The 20,829-nt window shown below is 41.6% G+C and overlaps 1 protein-coding gene across 5 annotated transcripts in view; it reads right to left on the minus strand.

Annotated features, from left to right (window-relative positions):
- birc6 (baculoviral IAP repeat containing 6) overlaps positions 1-20,829 on the minus strand; it is a 110,020-nt gene that overhangs the window by 45,698 nt on the left and 43,493 nt on the right. For 3 of the 5 annotated variants that reach the window (XM_070840542.1, XM_070840545.1, XM_070840541.1), the window contains exons 56-64: positions 19,900-20,029; positions 17,544-17,675; positions 16,359-16,520; positions 16,046-16,219; positions 10,222-10,445; positions 8,809-9,142; positions 8,121-8,338; positions 4,720-4,884; positions 4,076-4,247 (exon numbers count right to left, since the gene is read on the minus strand). In XM_070840542.1, coding sequence (XP_070696643.1) covers positions 4,076-4,247; positions 4,720-4,884; positions 8,121-8,338; positions 8,809-9,142; positions 10,222-10,445; positions 16,046-16,219; positions 16,359-16,520; positions 17,544-17,675; positions 19,900-20,029 — 1,711 coding nt within the window. The remainder of the gene's footprint in view (positions 1-4,075; positions 4,248-4,719; positions 4,885-8,120; positions 8,339-8,808; positions 9,143-10,221; positions 10,446-16,045; positions 16,220-16,358; positions 16,521-17,543; positions 17,676-19,899; positions 20,030-20,829) is intronic. The other 2 variants (XM_070840544.1, XM_070840543.1) reach the window with 1 other exon arrangement.

The raw sequence follows: 20,829 nt of genomic DNA on the forward strand, positions 1-20,829 counted from the left end.
GCTATGCTTCAACAGAGCATGCAGTGATACATAACCAAACAAGGGACTATAAACTTCATATCTCTCTGTCTCACACACACACATGCGTGTGTCAGAGGCATTTACCAAATAATGAGGACCAATTACAAGACTCACAATGCTTTTTATCAGCTGTTATTTAATTATGAGACCAGGGGCGCATTAGCACACATCAGCATGCACGAAGAGAGATACTCCTGCAAACTGAGACTGCACAGCATTAGGCACAAAGAGGTGGCACACACTCAGCTGGAAGTGGCTCTGGGCTGATAAGCAACAGCACACAATGCTACTGGAAAGGCAGAGACACTGATGCTAAAATCCTCATGTCTCATGTTCTAGTCTAATTCAACACCAAAGGGGCCTGATCAAACATAATTAGAATTGCTGGGAGTCGACTGTGTCTGATTGTCAGCATTAGGATTTCATCCCCGGATCACTTCAGCTGTAACACGTTTAGAATAAAAGCAAGAGGAGCCATGTTCAAAGTCCTTTTAACCATTTGCTTGCTTGGTTTTCACTGTAAAAGGGCAAACGACTCCAATATCAAAGAAAACAGGGATCAATTGTTGGTATAGTAAAATAACAATTTCCACTCATTCAAAATAGTGGATTTAGTGTTAAGTTACTTGCAGCTGATGAGATGAGGTTGAAAGCTTAACACTAGTAAGGAGACCATGGTTTCATTGTATTCTTTTTACACTGTGGACAACCCTACAGAAATTGCTAATTGCTTGAAACAAACCATCAAAGCAGGTTTTATTTGTTTGGCCGTATCGCACACTCTCGTGTGAATGTTTGTGGTCTCTTGTTACTTTGTAGTGAGCAAATTAGTTTGAAGCGTGCCTGCAGCAGCCAGACGACAGAGGGTCAGCCCAGCACTAATAACCAGCAAGTCCCCGAGGATCTGAGGCAGGATATAAGCTATGGGCTGACCTGACCTGAACACTGTGTACGGAGAGCTCTGATGGAAGCTCGTTCCTCGGCCCGAGGTCTGATGGAAAAGGCAGAGTGGGGGAACAAGGGATTACCTGGGCACGGGCAAACTTAAACTGGTTACAGTTGCACCACACCACTTAGACCTAATAAGCATTCAACCCAGTGTTACACGATAACAGTATCATCTTATTCTGCACCAAAGATGACAAGCACTTACCAAGTCCACAAGGGGCCGTGCTCCTATACTCCTCTGACAAAACATTTCAATCCACTTGGATCCAATTTGCTGAATATTATTTATAACAAAACTAGAGCATGGCGAGGACTGATCGAAGTACAAGGACGAGTCATTCTTGAGCAGAAAAAAACAACATTTTGAGTGGATGGTGTCTCTGAAAAGCTGGGGCTCACTGAACTTATATTACTTGGACTTCAGTGTGATTTAAAAGCAAAACATACACAACCTCAGCTTCAGTCTAAGACGCTGTAGCTCCATCTGCTGTTTCCTTTAGCAAAAATCTACCATCTCTGCCACACACACTTAAAAACACACAGGAACATACACGCAGACAGTTTCCCCTGTAATTCAGAGCTAGAAAGAGGGTGCACTGGAGTAACTGTGGCCTGCAGTTATCACCCAGATCAAAGACCAGAATCATCCAAGCGCACTTCAGCATCAAAGGCCACCAGCTAGCAGTCCTTCACATCATGAGCAGAAAAACCCAGACAATAAAGAAAACCCAGACAAAAATATCTGTAGTCAAATCATTTGGTAGGATGAGAACACTTCTCTACATAAACATGCTTGTGTGTGTGTTGCTGCCATTTCAATGGCTGACACCAGTTTCTTTCCTGTGATTTTGTCTTTTGATCTTTATGGTGTAATGGGTACCTTTTCAGGGCGTTTTCACACCTATAGTTTGCTGTGGTCTGAATAAGATCAGGGACCAGTTTGTTACAATATTGCCTAGAGTTTGGTTTGTGTTCACAGGCGGATACACAAGGAAACTGCTCTCTAACTGGTCAGGATTTCAGAGCAGGAAAAGTGCCCTTAAAAGTGCACTCTTTTTTGCCGAGGGGAGCAACCGTGACCCCATTGCATATCTATATTTCAATGCCGCTAGAATTGCAACCAAATAAGATAGAGCAATAATTCTTTTTCTATATAAAACCCGAAGAGTAACACTTTCATATCACGCATTCAGCGTGTCCCAGAGCGCTGCTTCCTTCCACTAATGTGTTTGCAGAAATCCAGTATAAAGCACACACAACAAAAACGTTATAATCCAGACAGCGGGTATCCGCTGCGCTTCCTACGCTGGAATACACGTCATCACATTGTGAGCATGAACTATCATGTGGTTTTCTTATTTAGAAAAATATGTGTAAAAAAAACGATATTCAGTTATTTATGTTTTATTGCACCTTGTAGTAATTTATTTAGTCAGTCTGGACAGAAGTCTGTACATATTATTAAAACTTGGGATATAAAGGTGGTGTTGATATGTAGCAAATTAAAATACTCCAAAAAATGGCACTACAGCCTATAAAGATGCAAAGATCTGCTCGGGCTTGTTCTATGGTGGCTATTAAAGGGTTAATACACCACTTTCTAATAACTATGTGGGTTGATCCCAGCCTTGGTTGTCCTTTGCAATGACCACTTCAGGCAAATGGTACAGTTTGCAAATGAGAAAATAACGTGTTGATGCACTGGAGTACCAGAGACCCCCTCTTCAACATGGTCTTGGTCTGGATGTGGTTCTGTCACACTGGCCCAAATGAACCACACCAAGGGGGTAAATACTCCAGGGTTCAATTCAACCAAACTAAACAAGACAAGTGTGAAAACACCCTTAGACACAAACATATTATGACTAATTTGTTGTGACATTTTTTGAGTTTTCTCTGGGTCTACAAAGAGGAATGTTATTTTCTCCGGTGAACATTCACTTAGCTCTGTTTGAGAGGTGACACACTCCAGGGACATTATGATGAGAGTCAAATAACAGGAGAAGCTAGCTAAGGGCTTCACAACTCTCTGCCAGTAGTGGTGTGCTTTCTTGAAAAAGGAAACCTGGATTTGGGTTTTTAGGTTCTAAACCTATCACCATTTCACAGACAGTCATTCTCTAACTCTCACCAATAACAACACACATTATGGCCATAAATGACTAAATCTGGTCCAGAAGAGATCAAGCTCACATTAACTGAGAGCCGTTTCCGAGTAGCCCACATACATGATAGATACTTATGTGATTCCTTTGTATGTGTAAAATCTATTATGAACCATCTATGGTATTTTGTGGCATGGACACATAGTAACAGCCCTCAAAATGTCTTGATATTCTAAACTATCTTTTATCTCATCTCTTGAATAACTGGCTGGCTAAAAAGTCTCTGCTCAGGACACTACCCCCCCCTTCAGACACAGAAGCAACCAAAGCAGGCATGAGAGATTAAAAAAAGTCAAAACAAGCAGATACAAGAACTCTGTATTTCTCAGGTTTAATCCACAGTTCTCTTACTTGATCACTTTTAGATAGATGATGTAGACTGATTGTGGTTTTATCTTTGGCTTTTTTTGTCTTATTATTCTTGATAGCATTTCCCATTGGTGCCACAGTTGTCATTATTGATACTCTGTTGGTGCTGTTAAGGTTTTAAATCTAATCAGTAAATATGTGCTTTTTCTAAAATTGTCATGTTTCACCTTTTTACAGAAATGATTTACTGTGTTTTATTATTATTATTATCATTATTATTATTATTATGTAGTAGTAATTTGAAGTGTAGGTGTCTCTATTGTTTCCTTACTGTGAATTGGTACCAAATGAATTACCCAATGCAGGATAAGAAAACTGTTCTGAATCTGAATGTCCACTTCTGTTTTCCACAGCTTTCGACCATATGCCTTTTTCTCCATCTTGCTTTGAGACCGCTATTCTACTGAAGCACATGGAGAAATAATGTCTCCTGAACCAACCAGTGGCACCCAGTGGAAAACGCAGGGTACACACCCGCAGCAGACGCTAGCGTCCTTAGCCTTGCTAACAGTAGTTGCTACGTCTTTTACTTTGTGCATCACGCCCTTCATGTGTGAAGAGAGGAAGCCTACCTGAGTCGTTGCGTAGGTAGGAGGACATGGCAGGGATGAGGCAGGACTGGCTCAGCAGCTCTTGCAGCACTGCTGGCAGCGCTGAGCTGTTGTGGGCTCTGCTGTCTGCTGAGGAGGCATCAGCACTGAGGCAACTGCTGGAGCCTGCTGGGTTGATGTAGCTTGCCAAGACCTAGTGAACACAACAATGTAGACATAATGTAGGACGAAGTGCTTATATTGACACAGCACAGAGTTTTTGTGAGCTGCTGTGCTACTCTGGAGCCAGGCCAAACTGGGATGATCTCTTGGTCTTTGACCATGCCATGTCACCCTGGTATACTTACTACACTACAAACCAACTACTAGCTCTTTATTCAGGGAAAACTGACCTTTATCATGAGACATTTCAGGTACATTTATTCAGGAGAATCTACTTTTTACATGGGGAAAAGGCGAGCCTGGATCTTTTCTAAGCACATATGGCAGTTTGGGTGAATCTCAAACCTCCTACAACATCACTGTTCCTGTTCCCATTATTAAGGGCTCTGTTCACAGTTTCAGCATGCCACAGATACTACAACTCTTTGGAAATGCAGCAGACAGCAGAGTATCTTCAAAAGCTGATGTGTTAGCTTGGACAGTCGTCATGAGGGTCGACTTACCTGCAGTAGACAGGTGACGTGCTCCTCCTCTAGCCGTTGCTTGGTGAGGGCCTGCTCCACGTCCCAGCCTGAAGCTGTGGATCCAGTACCGAAACCAGTTCCTTTAGCCCAGTACAGCTGCTGCTCCTCACTGGTCCCACCACCATGACAACTTGATATCTGCGGCTGTCAGCACACACACAGACATGACATAATGTGCAAGGACAGAAGGACAGATGGCTTTGGGTTGGGCATTTCTTATATCTTCAATATGATGTGAAGCTGTGACATTTCCATTCAAACTGACCACATTATCATGGGATATTTTTTAGGTTTTTGTCTCAAGTCTGAACCAAATGTCAGCCACTGCATAAATGTCAAAAATGTTCAAAAGTTGTCGAGGAGCTGGGAAGGAGGGCTGGGGTCTGTGTGAGACAAGTCTCTTTGAGGTGAAGGACTTTCCCTGTGAAACAGACTGTGCTCCTGTACTGGATCAATTAGAGCCCTCGGATCCAGCCATAGTAATTGCCCAAAGCCGGAGCTCTCAGCTCTGGCACTATTGAGAAAGAGCTGATCTATCTCTATCTCTCTCTCTCAGTGATAACATATCATTAATGTTATTTAGAAGGCCAGTGTCAGCAAACATTCTGAGTCACTGAGCCAGTTTCAACCCATGAAATGCAGATTTCGTAAAAAAAAAAAAAAGTCAATATTAACAGCAGCATTGATGTGTTTCATTACAGTACAGTCACATTATTTGGTTTGCAGCTCTGAAACATGTCTAAGTGTTCAAGCCCTCTTCAAGAAAAGCTGCTGCTGGTGTGAAACAGTGGTTGTGTCATTTGACTGATGGAATTCAGTTCCTGAATTACAGTCATCAGTAGATTAAGTCTGAAGAAAAAAGAATCAATATTGTCCTTCAAAATAAAAGGTCACAGCCTGCTCTGTCCTCAAATATGCTGAAAAATGAGCAGATGAAGCAGTCTTGGGATTGTTTTGATGGTCATATGGTGTAACCTGGATTAAAGTAGTGTGTAATCTACAGGCACCAGTAATGTCATTTAAGATAAAAGCTGATGTTTTATGGGACGTGTATTCCTTTTTCTCATAACTAAAACAGTGGGTGTCTATGTCCAATCTCATGTCTGTACTCCCACTGCACCACATGGATTGGGGGAGCTCAAGGACAGCCAACCAACACATTGACAAGTCTTTGGCTCACATTCAAGTCATCTGCCCCATGATCCGTCCTTAGCCTTGACAACTCCATAAATCCACATCCGGTGGAGGGACAGGGAGCAAGCATGAGACTGGATATGTCGCCACGGCAACGAAACAAACAGGGTAGGTCTGGCTGAGAACATTGAGGCCCGTCTCTTCTTATGCAGGTTAGCCAGCCAAGGTCAGTTCTAGTTTTGTGCACAATATTTTGGAACTCAACAACACATATGGCTGCTGCTCTTTTTTTGTTTCTCCTCTCTGTCTGTCACACCAGTCTGAACACTTAAGTCAGAAGTTATCATTAGCCATTTCCAACATCTTTAGTACATTTAGAAATACATCCCATAGTTCCCCTAAAATGCCACGCTACAACAGAAGTGGACTAAGGCAGTGTTTGCTAACCTGTTTGGATGTGACCCCTTATAATGGAGCAGTGGCCTCTAGGGATTTCTCCTGTCAGCTTGAATATGTCTATAGGCTATGAACAGTTCAACTACATTTTCTCCTCTTCACCTCTCAGACTGAAGGAGGACTGAAATGGTACGACATTTCAGTATATGACAGGAAACAAAAAAGTCCAAATTTGAGTAGGAGAACAGTTTCTTCTTTACAATCCCATTAATCATCATGTGCGTCACAAGATAACTGATAATAATGATTCATTTATCATACAGAACTACTACTAAGGAACTGGGAAATATTACAGGAAACACAAGGGTAAATGCACACAACCCTGAAGATAACACACCCTTCACCATGACAGCCCAACACACTGATGATCTACATAGACCAATAAATAGCATTTATAATCTAATAATCTCTGCAATCTGTAAAAATCTGTTCTTTGAAGCTTTTAGCCACTTATAGCCTCTTCAGATTGTTGTTGCCAATGGTTCCAACTAAGTGAGAGACAAAAGTGCCCCACAAAGATCAGTATTAGGCCCAATGATATTCATTCTATGCATAAATAATTATTTTCCAACTCAGTACTGCTATATTCATTTCTATACTGATAACACCAAGGTGAATGCCACCCATTCTACTGAAATACGGGCTTTCTCCAGCTCGTAGGTCTTCTTTTAAATATCCTCAGACTCGTCTTTAATGGGTATTTATTGATGTCATGCTAGCAACAAACAGAAAGTTTAATAGCATGTCATGATTTTAAACTTGATTTTTGTGGCTTCTTCAAAACCTGAGGCGAAGCTATTCTTTACAGTACTACACAAACACTGGAATACTAAGATAATAACAATAATAATAACTGGCACTTCCTGCGACCATCAGCTCCAGTCTAACATTTGTCGTTTTCAGTTCTATACATACCTTTCATTTTCTTAATAATTTGTTTTCTTAACTTTTGTTTTATTATTGATTATTCCATTTTCTATATTGTTTTATTGTTCAATTGATTTTGTACTGTTTTATTTTGCATTCTAATGTTACACCGTTTTTAATTTGTTTCTACTATTGGGTGGGTGCCGCCCTTTTTATTTTATCTAGTAAAGCACTCGTGAGCACAAATAAAGTTTCTTATTATTTTTTTAAGCCAGGTGCTGTTGAGGCCCTGCAGATGGCTCTATAGAAACCTTCTCAGTAAGTTTAATGGGCATGACAGGGAGTTTAAGAGTTTCATGATAACCCCCTTCCCTTGTCTCTCAGCCTCAAGGTGTCAATAATACAAATGTCTCTGACACTCGCCTATTTATCTCCGAAGCTCCATTTGCCTCCTATTATTCAGGCTGAGCAATTAAACCATTTGTCAGGGGCTCACTGGGAAGTTTGCAGGAGAGACCTTGAGTAAAGGCCAGCGAGGCAGAGAGCCATGAATAACAGCAATGATTTCGTCCTCTTGTTTCTCCATCAGTGTGAACAACAAAACAATCACTCCGGCAGCGTTACAGAATAGCCAGAACAGTCTTAAAAATACGCCTAAAAGCTTGACAGGAGTCGGACAACATTTGATCTTTTTCTTGGTCAAATGTTCAAGGCACAAGACCCAATCCAGAAAAAAAATGTCAATGACACTTTAGGCTCCATATTCTCATGTTAAACAAAACATGCTTACTTACACATACATAAAAACCAGGAGCTAAACTGCCTTTCTCAAGAAGATTGAAAAAGGGTGTGCGAGTGTGTGTTTATGTTCATTTGTCTCTTTTTTTAATCGTGTTGGCGTGTATGTGTGCTGTGGGCCATACCTCTGAGACGCTGGTGCTGGCATTGGGGTTGCGGGGGGCGTGGTGGCTGAGAGCCGACAGACAGGCAAGGATGAGGTGGATGGCACCTATTTCCAGAGCCATGCGCCGCAGCAGCACCCCGTCGTCAGTGGTCAGAGGAGTGCTGCTGAACAACGCTCGCAGGACATGAAACGGCAGCGTGGGTAACACGTTGGCTGATGGAGACTGCAGGATGTGACCTAAAGGGATGCAAAAGCAGACAATTGAATCAGAGAACTAAACAGAGCATTTTGTTCAGGTTTGAATTTAACAGGAATGTATTGGTTTGCATCAGTGGATCAGTGTTAATGTGACACTGCTGAAATGTGTTCACTTTGATGTGTTCACTTTTTACTTTGGGTGAGAACTTAGGAGTCTTTCAGCATAAATTCAGACTAAAATCCTAATATGAGCAGTTTTTCACTTTATAAATAAAGATTCCCTACAAAATCGATTTGTTTTGGCCTTTTAAGCTAAACACATTTTTGGTTTGGATTCAATAAAATGCAACTTCTGTTGTTGAAGTATAAGAAAGATCATTAATATTTAAAAAAAAGAAAAAGAGTCAGACACAAGAAACTCTAAAGAGCTCTATAATTGAAATGTTGAAAGCTCAATGTTTTTAACACACAAGCACAGTGACTGTGTATGTTGGTGCTCTCAGACTTACTGCCCTCTCCATCGTCTGTGACACCCAGCACCAGGCGCAGCAGGCACTGGGCATGCTTCCTCTCCTTCAGCAGCACCTCTGCATACCCAGGCAGGCGCAGGAACAGCCCGAAAGCTGCCAGTGAGTGGGCAGGGATGGGTGACATGGTCGGCACTGAGGACGAAGACGACGAGGACGACTGGGACTGCTGCTTGTTGATGGGCGGGGGCTCGGCTGCAATGGACTCTGGTGCCTCGTACACCAGCTCGCCTGACTGTTCGATGGTTACCCACTCAAACTGGTCGCTGTCCTTGGGCTTCTCCTGTGTGGCGGAGGGCACCACCGGGGCGCTGACCTGTGAGCACCCATCCAGGAGAACAGAGGGTAACTTTAGCAAAGGTAGGGGGAGCGAATATGAGACAACGCTGACAAGTGACTTTAGGAGAGCAGGAACTCTGCGGTGTCATGATGTGGCACATTCAAGCCTGAGGTAGAGAAGAGACTGGTTGGCTTCTTTACACACTCTGAATGTAAAATACTAAATTAAAGTATTCCACTTCATCTGCGAACAAAGGCTGACATTGACCAACATTTCATATTCTGGATCAAAGTAAAAGCACCAGTTTCATCCCTCATTTAATCAAGGAGAAAGCTGTTTGGCAGACTTTATAGCCATTTTAGCATATAATATCAAAGTGAAGTATCAAAGTTCAGTCTTGACCTTGGAATGACTACTTTGCCAACATAATCCCAACTCAAGATCCACTTGCTAGCTTGTCTGGGGCTTTCAACCATATCTTAGTCTTCATCAATGGATGGAGCCTGTTCAGATGTTCAGATGTTCTGTTGACATGCCAGCTCAGTAGCTGTTATGATTTCGCTCATTATCCATGATGGTTTAAAAAGAAAAATATCTACTGATGAAGGCCATGTGATACAGTTGAAAGTAGGCCTGCAACCACTGATTACTGTCATAATAGATCATCATTATTAATTGCTTAATCTATAAATGTCAAACAATTGTGAAAAATGTCCATATCACATTGAACCACATTGAAATGCCTTGTTTTGTTTGACTAACACTCCCAAACCCCAAGATATTAAGTTTAAGTTTCATAGATGTGGAGAAAATACAGTTGAGAGCTACTGAGCTCATTTGTGAATGTGTGTGAAGGACACTGGCCAGGCCTGATGTTTTTGTCCTTGAACTGACTGTTTCAGGACCGTTTTGATTGAAAGACTGACTTCTGTTTGCTGCAGTTCAAATGAAGTTTCCATGTGCGTGAAATGAAACACTTTAATAACTTAATTACTGTCTAAACACTAACTGCAGGTCCACACATTTTAATGCACAATAAATGACAGCGCCCTGTATTGTCCTTGACTTCTGGGGAAAAAAAAAGAAAATTGAAGACAAGCCCTGCTTGGACTTACCTGCTGAATGACGTCAGGGTAGAGCATGGGCAGCCTCTCTGCAATGAGGGCCAAGCCGCCCATGCCTGCAAAGACCTGCAGCGGTGACTGGATGGGGTTGGTCTCCAGCAGGGACTCGTCGGTGGCGCCGTCAAGACAGTCTTCGCTGGGCGTCATCGGTTCGTCTTCGGGACAGCTGTTCAGCATGTCACAGTGATCCACTGCAAGGAGAGCAAAGAGAGGACCTGTTGCATGTTCATCACTGCCTGGCATCTTGTCAGCACTGTATTTGTTTGTCATTTGTTTGCTTTAATGTCCAACTTATTGCGACACATCATGCAATACGCTGCACAGTATCTTGGGGTGTGGAACAGGTGGAAACTAGAAACAGAGGCAACTCCTGTTTGCACTGTAACCACGGATGTACAGACAACACTCACGTGAATTACTTTGACACTCAAGTACAAGTCTACATCTGGTCATTGTGAATAAAGATCTGAATTCATTAGAGGCATGTTTTCTTCTATGATATATGCTTTAGTGGATGTTTATGGGCTTCACTGGAGAGTGTGTGAGGCTGGTCCCAGCAGTAGGAGTGGTGTCTGGGCATTCAGCTTCAACTGACGTATGGCACTGAGAACAAGGGGTGTGATTTTAGACCCACAATAACTCAATCAGGTTAAAAGGTAATGTACGCTACTTACATTTCAGAATGCAGATTTATGTATGTAGTTTATTTCACTACCATTTTGGCAAGTTTGTGCTATTAAGTTTTTTTTATTACTTGGCTTATTTCCTCCCTCTCCACAGAGCAAATGCAGGGATTGTATGCATGATGGAGCTTATTTGTGAAAAGCCAGTTCCCTTTTTTGAATTCCTGTTGGGGATTGTAGAAAAACTGACTTGATGTGGCCTTCATTTAACACCTCATCCCTTTATCATTACCATCATCTCTTTCTAGGCATTTCATGTTACCCCATATTATGATCTTGTTTTTATCAGGACATATACTTTTATATCCCTGTGGAAAAGTAACCCCAGTATGGATGGATGGATGGATATGAAGAAGAAGTGAAGAATGACATGATCACATAAAGTATCTACACCTCGGTCTGAACAGGTTCAAAAGCTCTGATTCTGCAGTGTTCAGCCGTGGAGCATTGGAGCTGTCACTCATTTCTCTTCCAGTTCTACAACAACATCAGTTTCCAATCACCACCACAAGCTCTCTCCATCAGTGGCTCTTCGTTCATCAACAGGCCTTAATGTTTGCAGCAGAGGGTACCACCCCTTGAAGGTGCTATGTGTTGATCAAAAAGGGAGGAAATGAACCGCCGTCCTAATGCCCTTGTTTACAGTAATAATATGGCAGTGGAGACAAAGTCAGGCGGTCAGGCTGAAACAAACAACACACTCCAGCACCAGAGCTAGCCTACCACCACTGTGGTGTGATGGCGCGGCTTCGCAGATTTATGATGATATAAAGCTCTAGTCGACTGATAGGTCATCTTCCAAAAAGGCCCTCATCATCTCTCACAGAGGAGAAAATCAGCAGGATGATTCATTGCTCTCCACAGAGGATTTTTTTCTTCTCCACATACTCTCTTGGTCATGAATTAAAAAGTCACAGGGATTGTGAATAAAAGGGTTTCTAACAGAGATTAACTTGTCTGAACTTCCAAAACAGGATTAGAGAATGTTCCTGTTTCCAGAGGGGCGAGGACAAGAGGGTCGTTTGGCAGCTTGCCTGAGGAATAATTAAACACTTCTTCTACCATGTGATTTTGCTCTTTCAGACGCAAGCAAAACCATGGAGGCAAATGACTTAACAATTCTCTCTGACTGAAACTGACTGTTGTCTTTGCATACCCTTCCATAACCATTTTCCTTCCATGCCAACAAAGTACAGATACACTGATCGATTTGCCCGTGAACATTTTCAATTCTTTTGTTGTAGGATGGCTAGTTACAGTTTGCTTTGCTTTCCTTGCCTTTTCAGCAGACATGGGAAACAATGACAGTCTAGCACAATAAAATCAGCTCATATGAGGCCTAACATGACTAACTGACGCTGACACTGTCCAGAGGATCAAATACTGGACCAAATTTAACAGTTACAAGAAGCTTTTGTGAGACACAATATCTGGATATGTTTATTCTGACCAGTTTGTTTAGGAGACAAACAAGCAAACAGATGTTCACAAACCTATAGATTCTCCAAGCACTTTATCTAAAGCATACTGATGCAGTTAGCCAATGGGTCTGTGAAAGGTACATATTTTTTTGTATGCCTATGTCCACAGGAGACTGAAGTAAATGCATTTCCACCTGCTGAAAGCCTCAGCAGTGAAGTTAAAGAAAATACCTCACCATCTTTATCAGGGGTCACTGCCACTTCCCTTCATTTATCTGCTGTAAAAAGGTTTCTCTGGGAAGCACAGACAAATCTCAAAAGTTTTTGGACCATTTCTCAGGGGATGGTGGTGTAGTTAAATGTAGCGTACGCCAGACATGACACGTTTCTTTCAGAGGCAAAACAACAGCTTTATAGAACATATTCAGCTGCCAGTGAATTCACCAATGAAATCTGTGGTGCAAAGTCTGGATCAGAAAGAGACTCAACAGGGCCACTAATCTGTGTTATTTGGTAGTTTTTCTATGCTGCTGGGTGTCTCAGCTCAGCTCATGTAATGAGGCTATCTGAATTCAGCTGCCACAAAGAGAAAGGACATACTTGCTAAATATAGATAACTGACATCATCAAGTGGTTGGTGTCTGGGCAGTGGATATATTTAAGAATAGGAAACTTTTCAGTTCATTGGAAGGGAAGAGGCAAATCAGTGGGAGTGTCAAGGTGGAAGAACAACATGGGGTTGGCGGACTGCCTCCTGCAGCCTGAAAAGGGAAGCTATATAATCGATAACTATTACTCTCCAAGTGTCTGTCAACTTTACTTTCTATATAACGTCATCATCTTGCATGGAGAGCTGTAAGCACTATGGGTGAAGTGATTAAGTGACTATATCCTCTGCATCCTCAAAAATAATCAAGTTTTACTGCTTTGTTCTTGAACCAGACTTTTATCTTACTGGCCAAAAGAGAGAAGACACCAACCAAACAGCCTTTTCACTGACATATCTGAAACATGCTGATCCTCCTGTACCAAAGCCTTACAAGCTTCTTCAAAGTTCCAGTTCTGGGATGTCCTGCGTTACTAGTCATTAAGCCCCTGCACATTCCTCAGATTTTTAAACTAAACTTAGTTTTGAGACCCAAATGATGCCGACTCAAGTGACATCACTTAAGGACATCTATGAGATCTCCCATAGCTCCCTGTGGCACCACAAAATGCTTTATGCAACTTCTTTCAAAGTATGCAGTAGTACTCCCCAGCACCTGTAATAAATATGACATCACTAGTGTCCCAACAACAGCACACTTATAGATTAAAATCTCCACGGAAACAATAAACAGTAAACTTGGAAATGCAAAGGACTGCCAGGGCTTCTTTTGGTTCATGCTCACTATTACAATGAAGCACAGTAGAGGTCTAAACCCAAATGAACCAGGGAAGTTTATTATGAGATCCAACTGCAAAGACAATACAAATATATCTATATACCAACACATTTAAGCTGCACATTTTGCACATCCATTCAGATGCATTCAGAAAGGAGAGGGACCTGAGATGGCCCTGGGGACTACACTGTTCTACTGCTAACAACGTTCATCATGTCTGATACAACATTAGGAGAAAGACTTGGCACTATACAGCATTTGTGTGTTTCTCTTTTGATCAGCCCTGATTACAGGTCTTCATGGATCAACTCTGTTATTACACATAATAATGAAGTCAGACTTAATTTTGAAAAAAAAAACACCTGTGAAGACCTCTACAGTAGAGCCATCATTCATGTTATTACTTCCACATGTGCTTTTCCTGTCACAAGTCAAATTGTGTTCAATGCAAAAGGTCTATTGACAAATGTGGAAACAACTGGGAAAGAAGAAAAAAAGGAGGTAAAAAACACACAATACATTCAACTATACTCTAAAGTGTGTCATGTATGACACTAAATTATCATCATAAAAGTCATTCAAACAGCACAGACCACAGTTTAAAAATGGAAACTATGGATTGCAGACAGGCCAATGAACAAAATGTGTCTGAGCAGTTCTGCAGATTCACCAGTGCTGAGGTCATCAAAACAAGACATTGATGTTAAAAATTAATTTGACCTAGTGGTGGCCCTCAAGCCTGCAGAATCAGACAGCTAAATATAACCAGTCCTAGAGTCACCACCTCTGTGGACCGGCGGTGTTGCCTTCTGGCTAAAGGAGGGTCAGCAGTTTGATCCCAGCAGCAGCCTGTCCGGACTAAATGTCCTTCAGCAATACAGTTCATTTTATGACCCGTCTCACTGGATAAGACAGTCACAGTAAATGATAAACAAACTTTCTAGACGCAAAACACTCTGAAAAGCATCTCTGGCACAACACAATCTTTCTATAAGCAATTTTATATACATGAATGCTAAATTAACATCTAAAAATCCCATGAATATTGTAGGAAAGCAGCTTCTGAGGATGAAAAAGCTTTAATTCCCAGAGGGCTGTGAAGGTAAGTACAAGAGCAACCATGATTGAACAGTTTGAGCTCAAAACCACTCCACAAGCTTTTAGACTTCAAAGCTGTTCTGTCCAAGCAGCCCAAGAAATAGCCAAGGTGATGTGATGTGAGTCCCGACCAAAGTATAACTCCATTAAATCTTGACGCAGGAAGAGAGTAATGGCCACTGGACTAGATTTTTACTGCAGCACAACCATTTAGAAAGCACCTGCATTCCCTCTTCTATCCACATGCTTTTTGTTACAAAAGTGGTCTTAAAACGCTCCACAATCACTTCAGATAGTTTTACATTGGACAAAGACAGGCTCAATCAATGGATCCTAACAGGCCAGCAGCTGATGGACTGGTGAACAGTAGAAAAACTCCTCATGTCGAATTGTACCATGGAGTCAGTTAGTTAGTGATTGTGTGGATGGGAGCAGGACTCAACAGCCTGAAAACTGATAGACTGCATATAAAGACAGACAACATAATCACGGTCTGGCGGCTGGCTGCAGGACAGGTCATCCGCCCACTACATGTTATCAGACTGAACATGGGCGGGAAAAACTAAACTAAATTGAAGTGCATGTCGAATAACTATTTTCTAAAAATTGAAATTGAATTAAGAGGGAAAGTTGTGCAAATGGTAATAAGCAATGAACATCACATTGATATACAAGTTGATATAATATGGGGAGCCTATTAACAGCAGCAACATTATCATGAATTTAAAGTGATGTTTTTGGCCACCTTATGACTTTAAGTCCAAAAGTGTCTGGCTGTCTGCTCTGTGTTCACCAGCTAGTGTATGCTAGCCGTACAGTGCTGTACCGGTGAAGGAGCAAGAAACAGACTAGAACTAAAAGCAACAATAAATCGTATTTGCCCCAAGTGAAGGTGTGAAAAGAGGCCATAAATCTATTCGATAACCTTTAATAAATCGTTATCAATGGAGATGGAGACCTTTGTTAGAGGATGTCAGAGATCCAAGCTGTGAATCCGGAGTAAAGCTAAAGTTAGAGTTAGACTAATCATCAGAAGTATTAGAATTAAAGAACGTGCTGAAGGGAAGAAGCCAAACATATCAGAACCTATTGGGAATTAAATTCAAATTTTAGAAGACTGGTAAACAGTGACAGTTTACCAACCCGAGTCAAAGAATTGTAACACTTGAATATTATTTGCACAATATTTGAAGAAATTAAGTGCTGCAGAGCTACATGCTTTTGGTACCTTTCTCAGTGCGTAGCCTCTTAAAGGAGTCAGTCTTGGAAAGGCCAGGGTCAGAGATGACCTTGGAGCCCAGTTTGACTGTCAGGTTGATGGACTGGTAACCCTGTGGCAGCTTGCGGTCATACAGGAGCGTCAGTAGCTGGGCCAGGGTCATCTCAGGTGGAAGGGGCTGACCTGGACGGGAGGATGGGGCAAACCCAAAAATTCACTTCACTAATACATGAACTTTGGCAGCTGAGTCTGACACTTTGGTGTCTGCAGCCAGACCTGAGTTGGCATTTTAACCTTGTCCTTGTGTTTGTATATGTAGTACCTGGAAGCAGCTTGTGGTAGAGGTGGAAGACAGGCACACTTATGGTTTTGGCTGAGGGGTCCACACCAGATGAAGCAGTCAATTTGTCGCTCATCACTCGACCCCTCCTTGATGGCGGTCTGGGAGGGGTTGAAAGAGCTCGCTTGGACTGGGACTTCAAGCCTGATGGTAGAAACAGACAATATGGAAACATCAGAGGCCCGTTAGTTTTGTTCTCACTGACAGAAACATGCAGGTTGTTTTTCATCAACAGCTTATATATTGTGCCAGTACTACATATCTATAAATCTGATCATTACAATACTAAAACACTGTGCCATGTGCTTGCCAGGTATCTGAAACAGATCATAGGAGAGATCATCATTTGAACATATGCAATAGATCTATAATCAATTACGATAATCGCAGGATTTAGTGTCACAAAGTCTCAAATGAAACTTTATACAAACTTTGATATAATCACTTTGCATCATCAATGAATGGGAAATGCTGTCATTTCTTTAAACATCAAATACAAAACATTGCACTAGACACTAGACACTACTTTTTTGTTCCAATGTGGAGCTTTTTGAGGGCATGATATAGTGCAAACATTCCTACCCTCTGGAGGGTGGGGAGGGTCGGTAAATGTAGTGCGCTAGAGGCAAAAAGGGAGTGATTTTGGACCTATGTTATGGATGCACTGATATTAAGGTAATGTTATCTTCTCTTTGAAGGCCCCAACACACGGTGCCAGATGTTTCTAAAGAACTCCATCACATTAGTCAGTGTCTGTCTGAGAGCACAAAATCCAGTTTCAGGCATTTCAAATGATGCCATGAATGATTTTAGATGATATATATATCAATTCAAAAAAGACTAAATTGAAATCTCAAATTTTTTTTCTGAAGTACACTAATTCAACATGATTAGTGTGTAAAAAGTGTAGACTTTGTCCATTTGTTAACTTTAAAACATGTTTTGAAATATTTTTCTGTTGAAAAGCACCACATGGACTTCCTTCTAAACAGCTCTAACTGTACTTTTAGTGCTTCCTATTTGTAAGTAAACAACTAAGTATACAACTCTCAATATGATGAACATGCAGGCGGTGGGACATGATACAGTGGCCAGCAGAGGCTGGCTAATAAGTTGATGGCTCGGTTGCCATTGGACGAGGTGTGTGTCTGGAATGGATCCAAATACCTGAGGCCACAACAACACTGTAGTTGTCCTGGAAGCCGCTGTCTGCTTTCATCTTCTCCTTCTCCTCATGATTCTTCTTCTCCTTGTCCTCCTTCTGCTCATTGATCAGCTTGGCTGTAATGCTGGGTGTGTCTGTGTGAAGAGATGGAGTAAAATGACTAATGTACTCTTTGGGTGAAGCGGATTGATTTATTTTATCATTTATTTTTAAAATAAAAATTGTCAAGCTAAAAAAGTAGATGTGTTTGATGAAAATCTGTGTGGTAATAGAAGGTATTAGGTGATATGTCTCTCACACTCACACACACACACACATGCAGTACTGTATCATGTCTTCTATCAGCTGGTCAAGGTCCCAAGACGTGAGCCATTCATCATGTAGGTAGCCGACTAAACTCTAACAGGTAATGCTGCAGTTCAAAGCATCAGAGCTCCACTGCCGACCTTAATGGTCAGAGAATGTCCAGAGAATTACGGAGGAGGGCGCGGGGCTAACACCACCGGGGGGGGGGGCTATGACTTAAGTTGCAGTTGTCATGATTAAAAAAAAACAAACAATTCCTTGATTAAAGCTGGGTTAGAGTGAAGGCTGCAAATAAACTTGGCCATACAACACATCAAGCCTTCATGAAGCAAGTTACACACCGTCAGCGAGGTTGGTACTTAAAGTGATGTAACTGGGGTGCTAATCCAAAACATGCTCTCTACAGGCGGCCAAAATAACTGAAGTATAGGTCGAAAATATACTTCAGTAAAGTTGGACTGTTATTGGGAACACATGTCTTACATGTTTGAAAAAAAGTGGGCTGGAAACCTCAGAACGTGATCCATAAAGAGCGACACTCCAGCTTATGACAGAGGCGTCTAACCTGTCTGGACTTGTACATGGACTAAATGAAGCTATGTCTACATACTACAGTTTCATATGACTATGAGTTAACAAAAAGTGCATGAATAAATCAAGCAAAGATTAAAATATATCAAAACTAAATTAAACTTTGTTTAGGAAATGTTCTATACTGGTAATTGCCTCAGGACCCCTAAGATGAGTCTTCTGCAGAGCCCCCGGTCAGAACACCCATTCACTGATCCAGGATTTTAGTCGAGACTGTGCTCTCTGGGAAACCATCTTCACAATCCCCTCATTTTAAGCTATGTGAATTGTAATTTCTTTGTCTGCATGTCCACACGTTGGAACACATTGTAATGATCTATATTTATTCTGATTGGTCAGCTACAGCATTCTACAGTCTGTTATTTCTGTATAACAGACCGTTACAATAAAAATCAATTAAATCAATATTTTATGTTCCATTTTTAATTTATTTAGTTCAAAGCTGTGTAAGGAAGGGGATAATGTACAGCGAGTGATGGTCATTATTGCAGAATGAACACCGGCAGGATAATGTGGGTGGGTTCATTTGGCAATAATGATGGTTTCTGTACATTAACCCTTATACAAATGAATAGAGGAGAGAGTTGAACCATGAAGGACAATGTTTGGATGCAAGTGTGTGAGCTGGGCTCAAACCCTGGTAAGGATATGGTCTTAACACTACATCCCAACGATGTTACAGTAAGTCAGTGTTCTGCGCTCCATGACACACATTTACTGCATGTGAATTAAAAAACAGACGATCTTGCATTACTGCAGACAGAAACATGCTGGTAAAACCCTGAAAACACCATTAAAACCATTTTCAGTGAACGGCTGTGAGATGTTGTGACTCCATGTTTGTTGTGTAAGAAGCTTGTCACAAGACATTAACTTCAGAATAGTGTTTAAAATGTGAAGACACAACCAAAAGGGATAACATGCTTGGATGGTGAGCAGAACACAAGCAGCGGGTTTCCCCTGTTTAACACTGCTAAGGGTCCTGGTGTGTTTGTGCAGGACACTGAGACACACACTCCAGCTGTGGGGCGACGCAATATTGATGAAGCAGGCAGGGGAGCTGCAAAAAAACAATGTTTGATGATAATTTACTGTGAAAACTGCTGTGGTCTCGCACACTTTGACTGCCTGCACAGAGAGGTTTGGACAGTTCCTGACCATCTGCCAAAATCTGTCATTTCATACCATGAAGTCACTTTCATGTTAAGATATGATCAATAAAACTCAACATGAGTTTCAACATAAAAGCCCACCAGAAAAGGGAAGGACTGTGTCCTTTGTGCTCGTGGCTCTCACAAGGAGTGTTTTACTTCTTCACACACTTGTAGTTGATTTTTCTATTAGCTGTACAGCTTACACAAGCACACTTCTAAGAGCACTGATCAAACTCCTGCTCTGTGTTTTGTTGTGTTGGGCAGCTCATTCTAGCAGAAGATCCAAGTTTCCTGTATCAAAACATACCAGACACCCGGTCCAGGACTTCAGCCAGCGTGGTGGAGATGGGCAGATGGAGAGTGCGGTATTTGTGGCCCGCTCCATACATGGGGTGCTGGATCATGTGGCTGGTGGCATTGATGCGTCCTTTGTATAACTGAGAAGAGAAATAGATAGAAAATGTTACAAAAACAGAACAATCGGCTTCGCTGCAGGAAGTTTCAGTAACTACAAAGTGTTGAGGGCATCAGAGCAATATAAGGGACCGATATGGATCTTTTCTTCTTTTTAAGCAGATTTGGATCAGTCACTTGTTTGTGGAAGGTTTGGTTGTCGGCTCCTCTTCACATCCTTTTTTTTCTCCCTTTACTTCAGATGACACAGATGCTCAGCAGCATATAGTGCTATCTGGATCCTTCAGTGTACACATTCAGTGCGAAAAGTCAATTCCTGCACTCACACTTTACACTTCTGCACTGATTTATTAAAAAGACTAAACTTTTTGTTCAGAGGGACTTTCCTTCTACTCAGCTCACAGTGCAAATCCATACCACTAAAGACACATCACTGCCCAAGACAGAAGTAAACTTTCTGAATGTGGGTCACATCCAGGGTATTTAAGAAAGCTGAGATGGTATCAGGTTGTCCAGCTGAGACGCAGGCATACAGAAGTTTTAGCACTTGTGTGTTTGTATTCTAAACTATCAATGGACATTAATAATTTCACCATTCTCCTCCATGAATGAAGTCCAATTTCTAATGATCTAGAGTTAGATTTTGGCGAGGCAAAGTCCTGCTAGCAGCTCTGAGGCTGTACTAAATGCTAAAAAGTAAACAACAACAAAGCAATTGCAAATGACCCAGGTGGGGGCATGAATGTCTGAACCGAATTTCAATATGTCAACACCTATTGGGAACTCAGCCGGTAGCTGTCGAGATATTTCAGTTTGGCCAAAG

Source organism: Pempheris klunzingeri, chromosome 12 (genome assembly GCF_042242105.1).
Source record: "Pempheris klunzingeri isolate RE-2024b chromosome 12, fPemKlu1.hap1, whole genome shotgun sequence".
NCBI classification, from domain to species: domain Eukaryota; kingdom Metazoa; phylum Chordata; class Actinopteri; order Acropomatiformes; family Pempheridae; genus Pempheris; species Pempheris klunzingeri.